Source organism: Zonotrichia leucophrys, chromosome 3, assembly GCF_028769735.1.
Source record: "Zonotrichia leucophrys gambelii isolate GWCS_2022_RI chromosome 3, RI_Zleu_2.0, whole genome shotgun sequence".
Taxonomy (NCBI): domain Eukaryota; kingdom Metazoa; phylum Chordata; class Aves; order Passeriformes; family Passerellidae; genus Zonotrichia; species Zonotrichia leucophrys.
Genome location: NC_088172.1, coordinates 7,990,702 through 8,010,995, shown reverse-complemented (window position 1 = coordinate 8,010,995; position 20,294 = coordinate 7,990,702). Strand labels below are relative to the sequence as shown.

The window sequence follows — 20,294 nt, the reverse complement described above, 5'->3', positions numbered from 1 at the left end:
AGGCTAAAGAAACTCTTACCACAAAGCTGAACTGTTGAAGAACCTCTTTCATGCTGAAAGAGCCATCTCTTCACATAAATTATTTTGCAAAGTAAATAAAATTGCAGGTAATGCAATCACTTTTTAAAAATAGAATAAACCCAGAACACAGTTGAGTTCCAAATAGATACAAATATAGCCTTTCAGTCAAAGTTTAAGCTCATAACAAGCTAGAATACATTTACAAGCCTGCCAAGGTTGAGACTACTTATCTTTATGTTCCTGCACCACTGATGTCACAGAGGAAAGTGAGTTCTGCACTGGCTTTTAATCAGTGCTTATGATCCATACAGGTACCTCTGGGTGTTTGGGTCACAGCTCTGAGGAGACCTGAGTAGTTACTGTCAGGGCCATTCTTTAAACCAACACTCACAAACAGCAAAGAAAGACAGAGGAAAAGAAAGCATTTAAGGATAGGTAGGATTTAAGAAATCTGTAAATTCAGTACTGCATTCAGATACAATACATTTATCAGTGTATCTATTTCTGTCAGTTCTCTTGCTGCACTTTTAGTACATATTGAAAATGCCTGCTTTGTGTACTTTTTAGCCAAATTAGCACCAAGTGCTTACAAGTGGGCAAGGGATCCTAGCAAAAAGTTACAGAAAAATTCTTTGTGTGATAAGGATATATCAGAAAAAAACAAACAAAAAGTAAAGCTGAGCAGTGAAGCAATATATTTTATGATAACACCTCAAGTTTACTTAATCCATTGTTAGTGGTTCTTTAGTGGTTTATGAATTCTGCTTGACTGGGGTGAAAGCTATAAAATAAATTGATGGTAAAAAAGGACAATAATAGAAAGGTCTAGGTGTGGTCTAAGAAGCCACAATTCAAAAGATTGCAAAAAAAGGGTAGTATACCCTCTGTGAGTGTACAGTCTTGGTGTCTGATTTCTGTTTACTTGCATAAAACTGATGTTCAGAATCACGCCAAGTTTAACTCACAAAGTCGGGAACTTCGAGTTCCTTTTGCAGACTTGGCTGTGTCAGGAAACCTCTCCATTATTCAGAATAGTTGGCAGTCTCTCATTAAAAGGGGCCCAGAACTGGGAGAGCTAAGGAGATTCAGGTCAGAAACAAGGCACATTCATCAGCTGATCCCTCTGCAGAAGGTTGTGTAGTGCTCGCTACAACAGGCTCAAATTGCTGCTCTGACTCATTAAATAAAAGATTCAGTTTAACTTAGCTGGGCCAAAACACTCTCGTACCTATTGCATGCTTTGTTTACCAGTGCTCAAGAATTGTTCCTAACCTCGATGGCACAGTTAAACTGTGGCTGGTACACTCAAACTAGTCATCAACACAAATGCCAGTTTATTTTCCATGATGACCTGAAAGTCCTTGGGGACTCACTGTGCTTTCCATTGTTTACGCAGAGCTCTGGCTGCTTTTTCTTAGCACTCCAGCGAGACCCAGGAGAACAGAACATGCTTTATCTGCTACTGATAAAGAGATGAAACATTAGTTAGGGTTTACCAAGCATAAGGTGGCCTAAAAAACAACTCTGTAAAAAGCAAAGAGGCAATAATACAAAGATTGCAAATAATCATCAAACTGGGTTATTTTTTAATTACTTATTAAGAGTTTCTGAATAAACAGTTATGTGTCAATGTAGACAGAGCTACAAAATGTATGAAATATGGAAAAAGCCTATGAAAGCTTCTTCCACTATCATAAAACTGTGGTTGAAATAGTTATCTTGCTTGTAGATATTACTTATATTTTGTTTAAAAAAATTATGTAACTATAAAAAATCACATTGTCTTTCAGATGCAAGTCTATTTCTTTTGTGATTTCAGTGAATCATGCAAAAACTCATGTAAAGTGATGCTTTTAAAATCAGTGCAATGATTACTTGCCATCTCCATATCATAACCTTTCCCTGCTTCTAATATTAAGCAGAGAGCCTCTGATATGCACTGCTGAATTCCAACTCTTCTTGTGATTTCAGGCACTGTAGGAATTCTCTACATCTCAACTAAATTTTATAAATCACATTTAAAAAGCTCTGAGCATTTTCAAATACATTTATGTACTAGTTTAAGTAATGTGGTTTGAAATCTGATTTTCAGTTTGAAATTGTATATATATTTATGTATAGATCTGGATGACATTTCAAAAATGTTTAAGGCTACCTTTAAGTGTGACTATACATTACTTGGATGCTGGGGTACATTTTGAAAGGTCATTTAGGATTTGATCCCAAAAAAATGTTATATAAGTATATGGCATCACCTTCAGTTTTGCAGTATAGAAATAAGCACATGGAGCCATAAACATGATCCAGAAGTACTGGTGACTTCAGCCTGACCCATAAGGCAGACTATCCTGTGACACCACCAGGCAGAGCAAAGTGTCTCCGGAGGGGCAGTCCCTGGAAAGCTCACAGGCTGAGCAGGAGCTGCTGGGAAGGAGCAAGCAGGGAACACCTCTGCTTCACTTGGAAGCTTTAGCTCCTCCTTTCACTTGGGATACCAATGGATTATGACATTAAAAGAAAATCACAGCATAGATCCAGGCACTGGCACTCGATCATCTTTACAAAACATTTTTACAAATAAATTATTACAATATTCCCTAACAAATGTTTATGACAATTATTGTTTTCCTAAACAATTCTTTACTGTGTTCAGGGACTTAGAATAATCTTTGGATCATTTCCCAGCGGCAGTCTGCATGCAGCTGTACTCTTCTGTAAAGTAATAAAAGTTTGATAATAAAATTGTGACCATGCCAGGTCACTTGGCCGCAGGACCGAGCAGTAGACGCAGAAGTGTTTACCTTACAAGTATATGTTAATTTTTAAAATTATTTTCTGAGATTAAGGGCCTGAAGAGGCAATCTACCTCGACCTAAAAATGTCATGTGTGACATGACCTGCATGTACCAAGGACTGAAGCATTCACTTGAGAAGGGAAGAATTTGAGTCATTACCTGAAGGAGTCCTTTTCAGCCTATGGAAATTCAAGTCCACATTCCTTATTTGCATTATATTCTTTGATGCCTTCTGGATTCTATTATATTTTATATTAAGTAGATTTCTTGCTATGCTTCTCTTTTTTTTTCTTGGGTTTTGGGGGCTTTAGTGGGTTGATTGGTTGGTTTTTTGGTGTTTTATATTTTGTTGGGATTTGTGACTGTTTTTATCTGATATAGAAACATTCCTGTAAGAGCATGAGTGTGTAAACACAAAATTGCATCTAGTCACTGACTTTATATTCTGTCTCTTCCTTAAGAAACTATTTCTTTTGTTTTACCCACCATTAAATGAAGGACTTCTGATCATCCACTGATTTGCCTGAACAGAAAGTAGCTGGCCTACCTTTATCTCCTGTAGATGGTATGGTTGCCCATTCACTGAAGATATTCTGGAGGAACCCGCTCACTGAGGGTTGACACTGTCCTGTTGTTCAGTTTTGCCTTTCACTATCTGTTTTAAACTTAATTTCTTTCTTTTTTTCTACTTTTGAGGTTGCATTTTTGATGTTCAGGTTCGCACCAGCCTTAATAAAGAGTTTAAGTCACCAGGAACTCCAGAAGGACACCCCAATTCTGGTCGCAGTGTTGGACAATGTAAAGATTCCCCATGCAGTTTAATAAAATGCAGAAACGGTGGCAAGTGCATTGAAAGTGGCTCTACTGTTTAGTAAGTAAATATTTATATATATTTATATATATATATGTTTTTAGGCACAGCATAGACTGTCCCTAGACTAATAACTGTGGTAATTTATTGTGTTCGTAACAGAATGAGGAAGGAAGGAAAGGAAGGAAAGGAAGGAAAGGAAGGGAAGGAAGGAAAGGAAGGAAAGGAAGGAAGGAGAGGGAGGAAGGGAGGGGGAGGGAGGGAGGGAGGGAGGGAGGAAGGGAGGAAGGGAGGGAGGAAGGGAGGAAGGGAGGAAGGGAGGAAGGAAGGAAGGGAGGAAGGGAGGAAGGGAGGAAGGGAGGAAGGGAGGAAGGAGGAAGGAAGGAGGAAGGAGGAAGGAAGGAAGGAAGGAAGGAAGGAAGGAAGGAAGGAAGGAAGGAAGGAAGGAAGGAAGGAAGGAAGGAAGGAAGGAAGGAAGGAAGGAAGGAAGGAAGGAAGGAAGGAAGGAAGGAAGGAAGGAAGGAAGGAAGGAAGGAAGGAAGGAAGGAAGGAAGGAAGGAAGGAAGAAGGAAGGAAGGAAGGAAGGAAGGAAGGAAGGAAGGAAGGAAGGAAGGAAGGAAGGAAGGAAGGAAGGAAGGAAGGAAGGAAGGAAGGAAGGAAGGAAGGAAGGAAGGAAGGAAGGAAGGAAGGAAGGAAGGAAGGTGATGAAAGTTCATTCAGTTAGACAAACACATTAATATTAAAATAATGTTAGAACCATTTCTGGGGAATATTTTTAAGAAATTCCATGGACTGGTTGTGCTCCACTAAATCACTGGCATCCAGACCTACTGGAAAATGCATGGGAAGAATTAGATGTGTGACCCTTTCTTTAGAATTAAATGAGCAGCTGGAATAGCAGAGAAAAAGTAATAAAGAGGAGAGCTTGACTGTGTTAATGTCCAAATGTGACTGATGGGGCAAAAACAGGCAATGTCTGTTTCCTGGGAATTATTATTTTCCATTAAAAAACCCCTTGTGGAATAAACCACCGACTGTCCAATATTAGAAAGTTCTGAACCAGTTTAAACTGTAGGAGCTCCAGACATTGTTCAAAGTCTGTCAGCTCATCTCTAAGCTGCTCACCTGGCTGATCTGTGGGATGAGAGGAGGTAACCAGGAGAGGTTGCCCGAAAGATGAGTCTCTGGTCTTTCATGCCTTGTCTCTCAGTGTAGAGGGAGCTGAGTGCCCAGGCTGTATGCACAGAGGGAGGAAGCTCATTTGCAGTTCCAAATTGCTGTTGAGTGTCAACACTTCCATTGTAATGAATTTTGTTTTCACTTTGCAACACAGCTGTAAAACCTTTGCTGATGAGGATTTTTTATTTTAGAAGTATCTGCCAAGATTAATTGTGCTTGCTTCCCCTTATGTGCTTTCACATGTGCTCATTTATTTCCACATATTTGCATAAATTTTTTAAAAAGGGAAAAGTGCTGATTTAAAACTTGTTAAGATACTGACTGGAAACATTGCAGACAGCAAGACAGATTTGAATGAGAAAAAAGGCTTTGCACTATGGAGCCTCTGTATGATGCTTCTTAAAACAACAAAAACCTGCCTTTCTGTGTGCTATGAAGAAAAACATTTGCATACCTGTCAAACCAAAAACAATCTACTAACTCTGTATTGGAGAGAGAATTATTTGGTAATTGGTTTTGCTGCCTGTGACACATATCTTCACCTGTAAGAAAATTTGTACAAAAAACTGCTTCTAGAGCTAGTAAACTGTACTCATATTTGGAAAACTGACCCCAAGATTAGCACACAGATTGCTACCCATTCCCCTAATGAGTGTATTTATATTCTGCTAAATACAGTAATGAAGGAAATACTTTAAAAAAATATAATTTGGAATTGTTTTCTGATTGTTGCACTGCTGCATGTCACAACTGTTGCACTTTGCAGGATCCTTCCAGAGCTGTTAAACCCTTGACATTTGATCTTTCTGAAGAACAAGAAAGGATAATGGTCTTTCTCCTTATGAGCACATTAGAGGCAATACAAAACCAAAACTGCAACACAAAAAAAGCATAAATGTGGGCTGAAATGTCCCACTCCCATCCATCCACCCACCTAAATCCTTGCTTCAGCAATTTACTCAGCTGTGCTGTCACCTTCATGTCCCTAAGGTGAACCACCACCAGCAGCATACAGAGCCCATTTGGAAAGCAGGTGGCAGGCTAGAATGGCAGCTGGTGACAGAAGAACATAGCAAGCTTGGTATTATAGACAAAGTTCTTTTTCATCATTACAGTTTGTACTCCAGATTAGTTTAGGGATTATTCTAAAATTTCTGGGGCACTGGGGGAAGGGGGAAGGAAGGACGGAAAAAAGGTGTAATTTGGTTTTTCTGGTGGTTTGTTTGTTTGCATTTAATTTATAGTGACCTACTACTGAATTCTCTTCCTGTCCCCATATCTCAGCACAGCTAGGTCTTCACACACCAGGTGCATGTGCATGCATGTACCAGTAATGGCCGCCTTTTCCTCTCACAGAAAAAGTGAGCATTGCCAAAGAGACATGGATTTAGCTTACATCTAATTTCTGTCAAAGTGCAGTAGCTGTCAATATTGTCTCAATATATTTTCTCAGAGGGAACTTCTTTCTAATTTCAAATCATCTGTGTTCCTTTGAAGAGCAGAGTCCTTGAGGGAACTGGATTTGTGTTCAAATATTTTCTCTGCTGAAATGAGATCTCTCCAGAGGTTTTGGTTGCTGTTTTGAGCTATTTTTATGTCTTGCTTTCACCACCCTGCCAGAAAGTGTGCAGTGCTGTTAAGCTGTAGATTCAGTTGCTATAGGGATAATGCTCTGATTTAAATAGAAACAGAAATATGCAGCATTAATCTTTACATTCTGGCCAGCAACAAGGCACAACTGCTGCATTTTAAAAAAACAAAGGGGAATTACTGGAATATTAAAATGAAGAATATAATTTTCAAGGGACAATAATATCCCCTATTATTTTATTTATGATGCAAAATTATGGAAAATAGAAAATTTCATGTAACAAGATTGTCTGCTAGGTGTTAGGCTACTTCTTGTTGGTGAAGTAAGAAAAAAAATGTATCTTGTGTGCTCTTTGAACAGAACATCAGACAAAATGGAGAGGATTCAATCTGCTGAATGTGAGCATGCAGTGCTACTTTAGACCCCTCTGGGTATATGTCTGGCCATCAGCTGTGGCTTCAGAAGAACTTGGGACTTGAATAAGTTTTCTGTCATATCTCCAAGCCTCATGTGGATTTCTCAGTATTCTATAGCTTTCAAAGAGAACAGCCACTCAGGTTTCAGAAATTAAATCATACCCCATATGTGTGGGGTGGCCCACAATAGGAGCTTCTGTAGTCTCATTATTCGGCTAGATTCAACTGAAATAAATTTGCAGTGCAAGGACAGAATCAATATGGAACACATGGACATAAGTCTCATACTCTGTAAGGAAAAATACATTTCTCTGTTTAATAATCATGGTTTAAAACAATACAAGGTTCTGTTTTGAGGGGTGAATTTGCTATCTAAAATCTTTCATCCAATTTGCCTTATTTAATAGGACACTTTTGCAGCATTCCATGGTTCTCTTCGTTTAAATACAGCTGATTCTCTTCCAATCTTGTTTCCTTCAGGCTCCATCCTTATCTTCCAGCCTGAACATAGATTGTTTTTTGTTAATGCTCTGGTTTTCCACTGTGTGAATTTGAAACCACTCTTACTTAGAAATTTCCTTTCTTGCACAGAATCTTTCCACTACAAAACAAATTCAAGAACTGTATCAAGAAATCTCCTGTGGATTGGGGCAGCTTGATGGGGCTAATACATGCCAATATGGATTTAAGATTTCCTGGTCCTGCATTATCTGAGATACTTAAATGATGCTGAGATATATTTCAGTTCCTCCTGAAGAAGTGTTTGGAGGTCACACAAGATACCCTAGCGAGTTTCAGATGTCACTAAACATCTGCCCGATCTCAGCTGGTCTCACTAATTTGATAAATTAATTAAGCTTCTGATCTCCATTGAGTATATGCCCATCTTGCATATAGAATCCTAAATTCAGGTGTCAGAATGTGCAGACCTGAACATCTCCTTTTCTGCTATAAGGTTACTTGTTTGATTTGATACCTATACATTTGCATAGCTATGGGAAATTCCATATTTGTTACCATTGAGAATGACTTTTTAAATGAAATATTTTCCATATTTAATGGAAGAATGTTTTTTGTTTTGTTTCAGATCTAAGTTATCTTTCCAATTCTTCACTAATCCTTTAGGATCTTTAGTTATTTCACTATAAAGTTCAAGAAAGTTTGAACAGGATTCTGTGCAATAACACACACACTTCTTACATATTTTATGTGTAAGATTACTTTTCATTACTTTTTCTTTTATTTTTGCCTGAATTTTGATAAAAAATTTTGGGTTTGGTTCATAATCAACAGTGACATACACTTGTCATCCTTGCTTATGTAAAAACTGTGTTATTAGCTTGAGAGCTAATTTTGCCTTTGGTAAGGAACTTTGAACCTGAATAAACAATTCTATGAATATTGAATGACACTTTTAAGCATTTTTCAAGAAGCAAAAAAGAAAATGCCATTAAATTAATTCATCCTTGAGCTTTCTAAATACAAATATTTCAGAACTTGCAGTAGTATTTGAATTTCCAAAATTTAAAATGAGTTTGTTTTGCTTCCTGAACTGACTAACTTTGTCCTGTACTTACTCTGAAATGCATTCTGTTGAGATTCCTTGGCAATACCAGGTGATTCAAGATTATACAGTTTGTTTTGACACAAAATCATTGACATTTTGACACAAAATCAAAGTTGTATTTGAAAGCCTTTCTATTCTTTCCCACCTGAAAATATGCTTTAGAAAAGAAGAAAAAAGAAAAAAAGACATTTTGGCAGTTCCTCTTGAGATACTGGTATCTCTAGGATAGAAAAATTAATTTAATCCATGTTCTTCAAGAAGCCTGAAAATAGGAAAGTATCTCGCAGTGACATTGTCTCCTAAGACACATAAACTTAGTGTCTCCAGGTGAGGTAAATGTGTAGGATCCTATTAGAGTCAGTGGAGATCCAGGCCTTTCCAGTTGTCTAAACACTGGCATTCCAATGGCACAGGTCCTGGGATACTTTTCTGGTCTTCATAGGAGCACAGAAATGGAGCACTCCAGAGGAGCACAGTCTTCTGCAGCTCTTCTGCTGGCTCACACATCTCTCAGACACACCATGGATCAGAGGGCAAATATCATTTGTCAGTGTTGAGGCCGCTGAATGCAGCACTTCATCATTAGGGCCATGCATGTGCTGGTTTGTGGGGTGGATGGGGCTCCAGGTGCCGTGACTGTTCCTGCTCGATCACCACTGATTGATTAGTAGCTGAGCTCACTTACTTGAGGATCCCATTGCTTATACTTGGGCATTCTGTTAGATCTCTGTCAGAAACTTGTCTCCCTGGCCAACAGCTGCCTCTCTCTCTCTAGGGCCGCTGGGAGCCAGCTGGGCACCTGATGTATCATCAAATTCACTGCCTTCATCTCAGAGTGAATCTCACCTCTTATACCTAAAGAAATACAAGAAGCATCTGGATGATGCTCTTACTCATACAATTTACTTTTAGGTAGTTCTGCAAGGAGCAGGGAGTTGGACTCAAAGATCCCTATGAGTGCCTTCCAACTTGAGGTATTTTGTGATTCTAAATAGGTCTTTAAATCCCTGAGTCAAGTCACTAGTGCAAGTTATTGAGCTCTAGAAAAACAAGCAACCAAAACCAGGAAGACATAGAGAAAACTAGACCAGCATGGCAGGCTGTATGATGGAAAATTTCTAAAACACTTCCTCTTCCACATCTCTCTAAAGATTAGGAAATTTTGGATCTAACTTCTCAACAGCTGTCCAGCTACCTTAGGTGTGTTAAATGGGCTTCATTTGGTGATAGATCATTGCTACTGTAGGCCAGCAAACAGGTTCAGCTCTGTGCAAATAATTTTAAATTAATTTAAAAACTTGACTTCTGTTAGATCATAAGAGACAAGATTTAAAAGAAATTTAAAGACATAAGCAGACATAAGCCAGAGAAAGGGGAAGAAGCCTCATGTGCAATGCCCAAGAGCAGCAGCAGCACCTCCAGCAGCCTCCCTCATGGCACAAGGAAGGGGCACTGCTGTTTGCACTCAGGGAGTTAAATCACATCCCCTCTCAGCAGCTTTCATGCATCAAAGCATGACATTTATAGCTGAGACACAAAGCATTCTGATGCTGACTTTGATGAATTGAGGTGCTTTTGCTTTTGCAAGGTCCTGTCCTCTTTTCCCCTTCATTCCAAATGTCTGTTTATCACTCTGAAGGGTTCGTTGGCTGTGCTTTGTTTACATGTTGTCTGATCTGAAGGTTTGGTGAAACAGCAGTTTCACAAGCTCCTCATTATGTTTTATGCAGAAGCAGTGGGCTGATTAATGGAGGATGTGCAAATCAGTCAGTGCAAGGAAAAATTCAAGAGTTTGCACAAAGCAAAAAACCAAACAAACATGGACCAATCAAAACCCAATCAAAATATGAGTTTTCATTCTTAGCCTTGAGAGAGAAAACTTCCAGTGAAAAAATTCATAAATGTTTTTATTCAGGGGAATAAGTTTTTAATAATAAAGAGATACAAAATACTAGAATAAAAATAGGTCTAAATATGTAATTTTAACTCTTTTGTAAGGAGGCCATTTTAAACATAAATGCCAAGTGTATTCTGTATTTAACAATTTCTATAGAATTCATACTAATTTTAAATTTATAAGTTAGTGTGACTTTTTTGGGTTTGTTTCGCAGCCTGGATGAAAGAAAGGCATAAAGTGTAGCAGAAAATAACAAGTTCAATGGTTCAGTCAGTTTAGAAAGTTTACATTTGGTATAGGATTACAGTCATAGATATATGAAACTCAGATTGCCACCTCTTTCATGGCTATACCTACTATCCTCTTTTCCATCAAGTGCTTCAACAAACCTACATCTGATACTCCAGTTATAAGAATTTAGAAAATTACCAATGGCTAAGTGAAAGGCAGTTGCTGACAGACTCAAATTTTAGTAGCTAAAATTTGTAACTGTTGGCAATTCCCTTATGCTGGTTTTATTTTTATGACTGTTTTTTGCTGCTTACCTTTCCCTTTTAATGCCCACTTTAACTCCTCCTGGTGAAGCCAGGGCCTTTTGGAAGTATTTGTAGAGCAAAACAAACATATGAAAGCTACAAGCCTTTTTTATTTTTAAACAGATGCTAATATTGTAATGTTACTATTCATGATAAAATATTTATTTCCTGTTATGTACATTTTTCTTTTATAATAAAATTAACATATCAAATAGTTAAATGAGGAACTTGGTTACTACCCTATTCTTGTTAACTATTTTCATTCAGGTTATTCAATATAGGTGTCCAAATTTGAAAATCTCTTGATTAGATTGCTACTGACACGTTGATTTCTTTTGATAATGCTGTTGTATTCTTTCCCTTCATTTATCCTCCGCAGCTGTGACTGCCTCACTGGATGGAAAGGTGCATTTTGCACAGAAACTGTGTCAGTGTGTGATCCTGAGCATGATCCTCCACATCTGTGTCAGCAAGGCAGTACCTGTGTGCCACTGCCTGGTGGCTACACATGTCACTGTCCTCTTGGAACTACTGGTACCTACTGTGAACAAGGTATGTCAAATGCACAGTACATTGTACACACAGTTAGGTGATGTAAAACCACAGCATTTTGCAATATATCAGTTAAATGTGACATAGAGACACAAAATACAAAGTAGATTTAAGAAAATGATGTTCCTTTCTGTTGGAAAAAGTAATTTAAAGCAATGAATTATTAGATATTGTTTCCTTACTTTGCTTATTTTTAATGCCATTTTTTCCTTCAATTTTTTCAAATCAATCAACCAAGCTCACAAGCATGATTTGTCAGGCACCAAGGGGACAGGAAGAATTGCAGAGCAATGTTATAGTGCTTAGTTCAATTCCCAAGCTCATCATAATGAAGTATGATGGGAAATACACTTGAGATCACAGTAGAGGGAAGCATCTGGGACCTTATCCAATTTCTACTGATCCTAATGGTGAGGTTCCTGTTGACTTTACAGCCTCTTGGGTAGGGATGCACTGATAATGATGACGAGAGATGCAAACATCACTGTAAAAATCCACAAGTGATTATTCTCCCTGGCTTTCTTTCAACATGCCACTTTTAAAATATTTGCCCAGTTGCAGGTTTTGCATTTTTTTCCCTCATGTAAAGGAATTCTTTATGTTTTCTTCTCTGAGAGATTGTGCAAATATTCAACAATGTGGACACACAGGTGTTGCAAGCTCAGAGACTTTTCCTGAAAGTGTCCAAAGTGACTCTGTGTGTAAGGAGGTACAGTCCACACCCTCTATTCCACAGCTCTTAGATTCACGTTAATTTTGTACAAGCTTTTGTTTTGCTGTTGAGAAGCTTTCATAAAACTTTTGGAGAACTCCAGTTACAGTTAAATAGCTGCCTTCCCAAGCTGCCTGTCAAGGTCCAGCTCTCTTGTTGTGTGAGTTTGAAGCACAAAACTGACAAGCTGAACTGCATTTGACCTGATTTGTAGTCCTCCTCACCCTGTAGATGGATAGTTCTTAAATCCCATTACACGTGGAATTGGTAGGCTCAAATGAAAAAGAATATAACTTCTGGAAAGTTACTGTTGAATTCCTTATTCCATGTAAGAATGTGCTTTCTTTATTGCCTCTGCTGCAACAGCTGTTCAAGGCTCTTTCCATGAACTTTTCAATTTTGAATTCTTATTTGAAGTGAGGTTTTCAAAAGTAATGCCATCTGGATTCAGGACACTGATCATCAGGATATGTGCTATACACAAAGCTGGTAATTAATCAGGTACACAGTCCTGTGTTCTGGTCCCAGAATACATTTGGGTCTTCTTATGATGGCCACATTATCAGTATAGAACTTATATTGGAGCAAGAGAAAATTGTATTTCTTACAGATTGTCTTTCTTGCAGTAATTCTTCACCTGATAAAGACATTAGAGGGTTCCTCTCTGTTTTATTTAAAAGCTTTCCTTTTATGAATAGGTACTGTGGATCCTGACCAAACTCTGTGCCCTGTATTTCACCTTACTCTGTGGCAGAATAATGAATTATCATGAGATTTTTGAAAGAGCAGTTTGCACTTTTAGTGGCTGGCAAATTGCTAAAAAACAGCTGCTTATCAAGATTGAATATCTCATCTCTGGATTAATGGTGGTTATTGGAGCCAAAGGAAAAAGAGACAGAGAGCAATGAACAGCCCAAGGGACTGGGAGAAACAAAGGGTAATTAAAGGATGAAGACTAATGAATGTACCGGCAGGAAGGAAAAAAGTGTGAGAAGAAGACAAAAGAGATTTATGAGGCAAGAAGAGCATAGAGTAGAATTACAAAGGGTAATAACAAACAGGGGTTTACCAGATAATAGCAACTGGTAAAGACAGCACAACAGTATGGATTGCACAGGAACAGGTCAGGTGAAGCAAGAAAATGGGGCAATAGGGGTAGAACCACAATAATAAACAAGAGCACTCTGAACACAGCTATTAAGGGTACTCAGGCTAAATCATCAATAAACAAGCATTAACTTGTTTGGCAAACACTAAAAATGTTTGAGGTTCTTTATTAACTATGTACATGAGAGAGGATACATGAAAGCAAATGAGCAGATGAGGATGATGCCCTTCTTCACTGTAATGGTCTTGCTTAGAGAATCAACTCAAGCCACCAAGGATGCAATGGCTGTCAGCACAGAGATAGGGTGCATTATGGTTAAGCTTTAGATGTCAGAGCTCCACTAGCAAGTGTTCAGTGGTTGGAAAACTAAGTTAGAACAAGACTAAGTACAGGGAGAGAAAGTTCAGTTAAAGAACACAATTTTCATGGCACACTTACGGCCCGAGAGTCACAGGACTCACTTGAATATCTCGCAGTGACATTGCCAATAGGTAAATTGAGCAATACTCTCAGGAGGTTGCAGAAAGGTCTTAGAGGAAATAGAAGGAAATAAACCCACTTGACAATGAGAAGGTAGCAATTTCAATTAGTCTTAATTTCCTATTGGCTGTGCACAACAAATTCATATTCAGGAAGTAGTGCAGTGATATTTTGTAGGCTGAAATGCTGAGAGCAAATATTTCACTGTATATTTCAACCTGGCAAAGCAAGTACCAGGACTTGCTTTTCTCAGAGAAAGATCAAGAGGTTCAGCAGGTAGGCAGTACCCTGGTGACTGACAAATAGGAAGATGCCTGTGAAATTAAGGACCAGTTTTGGGAAGGCAAGCATCCATAAAGAGCACTAGGAAAGAGGGACAGGGCTGTAAATTAGATCAGAATGGGCCCAAGAAATAAAGCCTTGTCATGCAAGGCAGAGTAATACATTTGTTCAACAACTTAAAACTCCACTTCTTGGGTGCACTGTGTTGTCCAAACCCATTAACACTTAAAACAAGAGTGTTAGCTTTAGAAAGCTAACACTGATGTAAACAAACAAAAATGTTATTAATTTATACCTCCAGAAACAAAAGTGATTTAAATGAAATGAGAAGGAAATAGAAGATTCATGGAGAAGTCTATTTTGCTTGGTGTTAACATTGCCATTTGGACTCAAACCACTTCCAAGACTCTTTGTGACACATGAAGCAGCGAATCTTGTTCCACTGGTTTGAAAAGGTCACAGCTGTGACAGCAACACAGCAAAGCCAGCCCAGCTCCTGAGGTGCATAAATGGCATGCAAACATTGCCATGATCTGACCCAGCATTAATTCTTAGTTAGCAGTCCCATAACCACAAGTATTGGAAATATGGGGAAGTAGTTTATCTAGGGTTTTTTTAAAAATTGTTATGTTTTCCATGACACCAAAACATGATGTTAATAAAATCTTTGGGTCATTTGACTTAAAGTTTGCAACTAAAGCACCAGACAATTATAACTTTTCTTCTGATTAAGAAGATTCAGCCCACAGCAGCATAATAATTTAGTTATTTCAAGAACACACAATATTCAAAACCAACAAGAGTTTCCAGTAATTTGTCTGGGGAGTGTCCTGCATGGCTTTCCAGGCCAAATTCCAGCATATTCCATTTGTGCCTATGAATACCTTTGTAATTAGATCTCTCAAAGGGCTTCTGAAGAGGGAGAAGTCTCTAAGGACCTGTTTTTTCAGTTCCCCTGCAAGTGTATAGTAGACCTGTTGGTTTCACTGTGATTATTACTGTGAGAAAGAGTGGCCAAGATCAAATGTCAAGGATGATTCTTCCTGAGAAAGAAGAAACAGTGTAAAACCCTTTTACAGCAGGTAGTTTAATTATATAGCACATTATTACATATGTAATACACAATATCTTTTTTCACAAATAGTAATTATTAAGATATGTGAATATTAAAATTACAGGCATTATCCTTAATTACAGCCTGCATTTATATTTTAATCTCTGCTGGATTCTATCTTAGCAGCTTATTCCTCTCCTAAGAGCTGTGTGCCTGTGTGAGGCCAGTCAGTAATCCTGTCTCCAGCAGTGGCCAACAATGGAGGTTTAGAGAAAAAATTGACACAGCAACTACATGCAATATCTCCCTGAAGCACTCTTTTAGAATCTAAACATTTATTGCTTACCTCTTTTTTTTCTTACCATTTGTCTTAATGGATTAAATCAAGTCTTTAATCTTGTCATAAGCAGCATCACCAAAGGCTATGAAAAACTTGAACAAAAATAAATTTTAAGTCAATAAAGTTCCTCTGACATTCCATTACACATTGAGATATATTTACACATAAGATAGAGTTTCTATAGGTCCTGAGTATATTTATTTCCCAGATAATTTTGTAGAGGAATTAAGAAGACCTACAATTTCAGATTAGTTAATTGTGAGAAAACAGAAAAAATAATGTTCTTATTTAAGGGGATAGCAATGCAATATTTGAAAGATTCTATAGATGGCACTATTGGAGAACACTTGCCAGTGGTGAAAATAAACAGAGTTTTCATCACAGCATTTCTATGAATTTTAAATTATTCAGCAGTTTTCTTTAGCAGGAATAGTTTGTGCCACATACATTCATAAAATCTATTGTGATAATTTTTCTTGACTTCAAGGCATGGTAACAGAATGCTACTGCCTTTTTCACAAAGAAACAAGTTAATAAACAGAATTCTTCAACTGTATATTAGTCTCTGAATTCCATAGCTACTAATATTGCTTGTCAATGTACAACTCTTGAAGGACTGAAAGAAAATGTAAAGAGTTTTCATTGCTCCATCCTTGGTTTAAAGAGATACATGTCAAGCAATAAAGCCATTTCCTTGATGAACAAAGGGCGAGCAACTTCCTTGGGCCATGTTTATTCAGCTCAAGTCAATTTCCTACATATTATTTTGATGTCAAATTATTCTGATATAAAAGTATAGCAAATTTTTGAAACTACCTGATAAACGAACAGAACAAAAACCCTTTACTTTTGAAATAATTTTTACTATAAATATTTTTTACTTTCTACACAGTATAGAATGTTACTTGACTTATTTTGGCTACTATTGTAAGATAAATTAATTCACAGTAAGGTTTAGCTCAACTTGTACATGACAAGACACCTTATATACACAGTCATGTACACTTATGTTGGATTTACCTGACAATGCAGTTGGACTTGCACAGTCTGTTTCATAGTTACCATTAGGACACTTGTTTCTATGTTTAACCACAAGGGCAATTTGCTATTGAGTCACAGTGACTATTGTCACTATTGTCACTATTGTCTTTTAGTCATGTAAGCAATGCCAATCCCATCAAGCTTTGTGTCCAGTGACATTTTTTGAAAATCTGTGGCAACATGAGAAAATGCTTAAGTAGTAGCCACAGCATTCATGTTGCATAAGGATAAAATGTGTTGTCTAAATTTTACCTGAAAGGTAGTTTTACCCAAAGGTCATCTAAGCCTTCAGGTTTATCATTAACAGCCCAGTAAACTTCATATTCAAGGCAGGCACAAGGGAAAATGCATTTGCAATATTTATCTATATAATTTAAAATGCCAAGTAGAATAAAATTAGTTACCTACTCAAATACATCATACAGAAACCCAAGGGGAAGTCGTATATGATAAAATGAAGGAGATGTTTATGCCCTCCACAGTAAGTCAGCCATGTCATCATGGAATGTGAAACCTTGCAATGGTTCTTTTCCCCTTTGGGTGCTCCATGGAGCCAAAAGACAACTTTTGCAGTAAAGCTGTGTCAGAAACTGCCAGCGCCTTTCTCTCAGAGAGGAGGAAGCAGCTCAGCCCTGGGGGGATCTCCTTGCCCTTGCCTGTGGCACGGAGGCAAATCCCATCCTGTCCTTGTCCTTCCTCCCCCAGAGCAGGAGCTGAGCATGGAGAGCAGGGAGGACAAATGCCCGCGGCAGAACCTGGTGGAAGAGGCCGTTTTGAGCGGCTCCATGGAGCAGGAAGCCAACGGGGAGGAAAAGCCCCGGAGATGCCGCACGAGGAGGGGCTGCAAACGCAGCCGGCGGGGATCTGAGGGGGAAAGAGCCAGCCTGGGCTGGGAAAGCCCATTTCATTTTCCCAATGAAAATTCAGTCATCTACTGACCATTCCCTCCACTCACCCAACCGAACAAGAACAAGATCCAGCCAGCTAACTAGCACTTAGCAGGATGACTCTGAAATTACTTACACTTCCCCTATGAGCATGAACAATATGCTGAAAATGTGCTTGCCATCTTACTTTGTGAAAGTGTTCAGAGGTAGGTAGGTAGGTAGGTGGGTAGGTAGGTAGGTAATGGTGGGAACTAGTTTTAAAGCAAAGCACCCAGATTAAAGTGTCTAAATGTGAGTTCAATATATAGGTTCCTATTATGAGTTTAAAGCTCTGAGAGCGTTTCTCAGCCCACAGGGATGGGGTTGGTGTTGTGTCTCAGACAGCTTTGTTGAGAAGCCCCAGCAGGAGTTTCCTCCTGCATTGCTTCAGGAGCAGCTTTAAATACCCCATGATCCCATGCTGAATTACACTGTAGCAGCATCAAGATCCACTTCATCTGGACCCTGACTCACAGACTGATTTGCAGGTTGGACCTTAACACCTGCCTCATCACTGTGGAACTGATGTTTCACTTGCCCTAGCTCAGCTATCAGGTGTGGGGAGGCTTGATCAGGCTTTACCAAGTGAGAAAATGAGCCAGACATGGTTTTTTCTATGTCTTTTGTTATTAGGTCCTCACTCCTTTGAGCAGTGACTCACATTTCCTTTCCCCTTCTTGTTGGAAGCTGGAACACATTGCCCAGAGAGGCTGCAGGTCTCTGTCACTGGAGATATTCAAGAACTGTCTGGACACAAACCCTGTGCCATGGGCTCTGGGATGACCCAGCTTGGGCAGGGAGGCTGGACCAGGTGATCCACTGTGGTCCCTTCCAACCATGCTGTGATTCTGTGTACCATCATCAGATACTCGTGTTCAGCTCAGAAAACAGAGCCATTAATCAGATACAGAGGTATTTGTGTAAATGCCTGCTGTAGTCACAATGCATCCCACGGTGCTAAGCATTCTAGTGAGTAATGCAGTAGTTACACAGCTAAGTTCCTACCAATTTAGCTTATAGGATCAGCAAAGGCATCCATTTACCCCATTTGTTTTAGCAAAGAGTTTCTCAGGAGTAAGCATATCTAACACAGGTGTTGTTTTGTGCAAGTTTAGCTGAGCTTCTTATTTTCTTACTTTAGGTGAAAAACAAAGTTTCCTGCCAAGAAACCAGCATTAGAGTGCCTCAGCCTCTGATGTGTTAGTTTTGTATATGCCTGCCATAAAAAAAATTGAAAAGCTTGGATTGTCACATTCTTCACGTTCAAAGTTTGTCTGTCTATAGAAGAAATTTTGCAAAAAAGAAATTTCATACTGCTCACCTCTGTACACTGTGGTAGAGTCAATGCATTCTGTTTTGGGATATGTGTGCATGTATGGATTCCAAGCACCTGTCAAGCCAGATTTTTTTCCATGCATATAATCAGTACCTGCAGGATCTACAGGCCATTTACAAGTACCATTCTAGTACTTCCTATAGTTACTCCTGCTGCATTGTGGCAAAATATGTTACTTTCTGACACTTGTAAGATACATTTATTGGGAATAAGCATACTTTTCATAGATAACGAAAATACAATATTTGCATCTTAGAAGTTCCAGAATGAAGTATATTAAATAGAGTATTGTATTTGATATCTATAAATCAGGGTAATACCTTCCTTACTAAAGGAACTTACTATTGACATCTGTTGCTGAAGCTGTGGGTCTTATTTTTTAATACTCTACCTGAAATATGAAGCCATGGACTTAATTCTTTCTCTGAGTGATAGTATAAAATCATCTTTTATCCTTGTTCTCTTTCTCTGCTTCAAGGCTTTTTATCACAGCAATCTTCCTTTCATATCCCTCCTAATAACAAGCAATGTAGCATTTCAATCCTGCTGATTTTGCTCTCACACTAGTCATTGTCCAGGCTTCCTCCATAAGCAGCAAAGAATTAACTGCATTGATAAAGTGACACTGAATCTGACATAGAGACTTTCAGATACCTCATTACACACTTTGCCTAAGGCGACCTTTCAAGCAGCAGCACATTTTCATGTAAGATTGACCACTGTGGCACAGTTCCTCCACATGTAAGTCTCACTGTGCAAAAATCTGCTAGGAGGAGACTGACTTACAAATTATGCATGAAAAAAAAGTCTATGTACAAAATGAATTATTATTACTGATTGTTTTTAAAATATGAAGACATCAATATAGGGATTTTAACTACTAATGGAGAGCCTTGTCTCACCTACTGAAAAAAAAAAATCCATATGGAATAAAAAGTGTTACTCTGTCTTTTGTACCTGATAGTGTTAATAAGTTTTAGTGATGTAAAGTACAGCACCAAATCTGTTTAGCAATCTTTATTACTATTTGTCATCTGGGGTAATTGCTATTCTAAATACTTCTGTTTCTGTGAACCCTCAAGTATAGATGCCAGGAACTTCATGCTTTAGCCATTATGTAATATATTACTACAGACACTGCCTAGCCTTGATAGCATGCATAACAGCTATTGTGACCCTTAGGATGGGAGTGATTTGAGAATATACATAGATTGAACAACAGCCCATCAAAAGCCTGATTCAGATCATTCAAGCATTAAATAAATCCATTCTAACCAATAATCCAGTGATTACAACTTACTTTTAGACTTACTGAGATTTTGTGCCATTAAATCCACGTACCTTCCTCAGAAATATTATCTGTAATCTACCGGGGGGAATTAGTAAAAAGGTCAGCTGTGCAGTTACTGCCCATTCAAGAGGCATCCTCAGGTCAGGTTATGCTGATAACAGAGAGATCTGGATCTTCTGCAGTGATGCATCTGCCTGCTGGACACTGTCCACCAGGGACACCTTGAGCCCTGTTCTGAGGGAGGTGGAGTGACAAATAGACAAATGACAGGAGCTTGCAGCGTGCTGGCTGTGTTCCAGCCTAATAACTGAGGCCCATCTGTGATAGGCAGTGCAAGGTGCAGCTGGGTGGTGAGTGGG

The 20,294-nt window shown here is 38.5% G+C and overlaps 1 protein-coding gene across 1 annotated transcript in view; it reads left to right on the top strand.

The window, feature by feature from the left end:
• Positions 1-20,294, top strand: part of EYS (eyes shut homolog) — a 704,733-nt gene that overhangs the window by 671,661 nt on the left and 12,778 nt on the right. The window contains exons 45-46 of the mRNA XM_064707313.1: positions 3,513-3,687; positions 11,193-11,365. Of these exons, the coding sequence (XP_064563383.1) occupies positions 3,513-3,687; positions 11,193-11,365 (348 nt within the window). The remainder of the gene's footprint in view (positions 1-3,512; positions 3,688-11,192; positions 11,366-20,294) is intronic.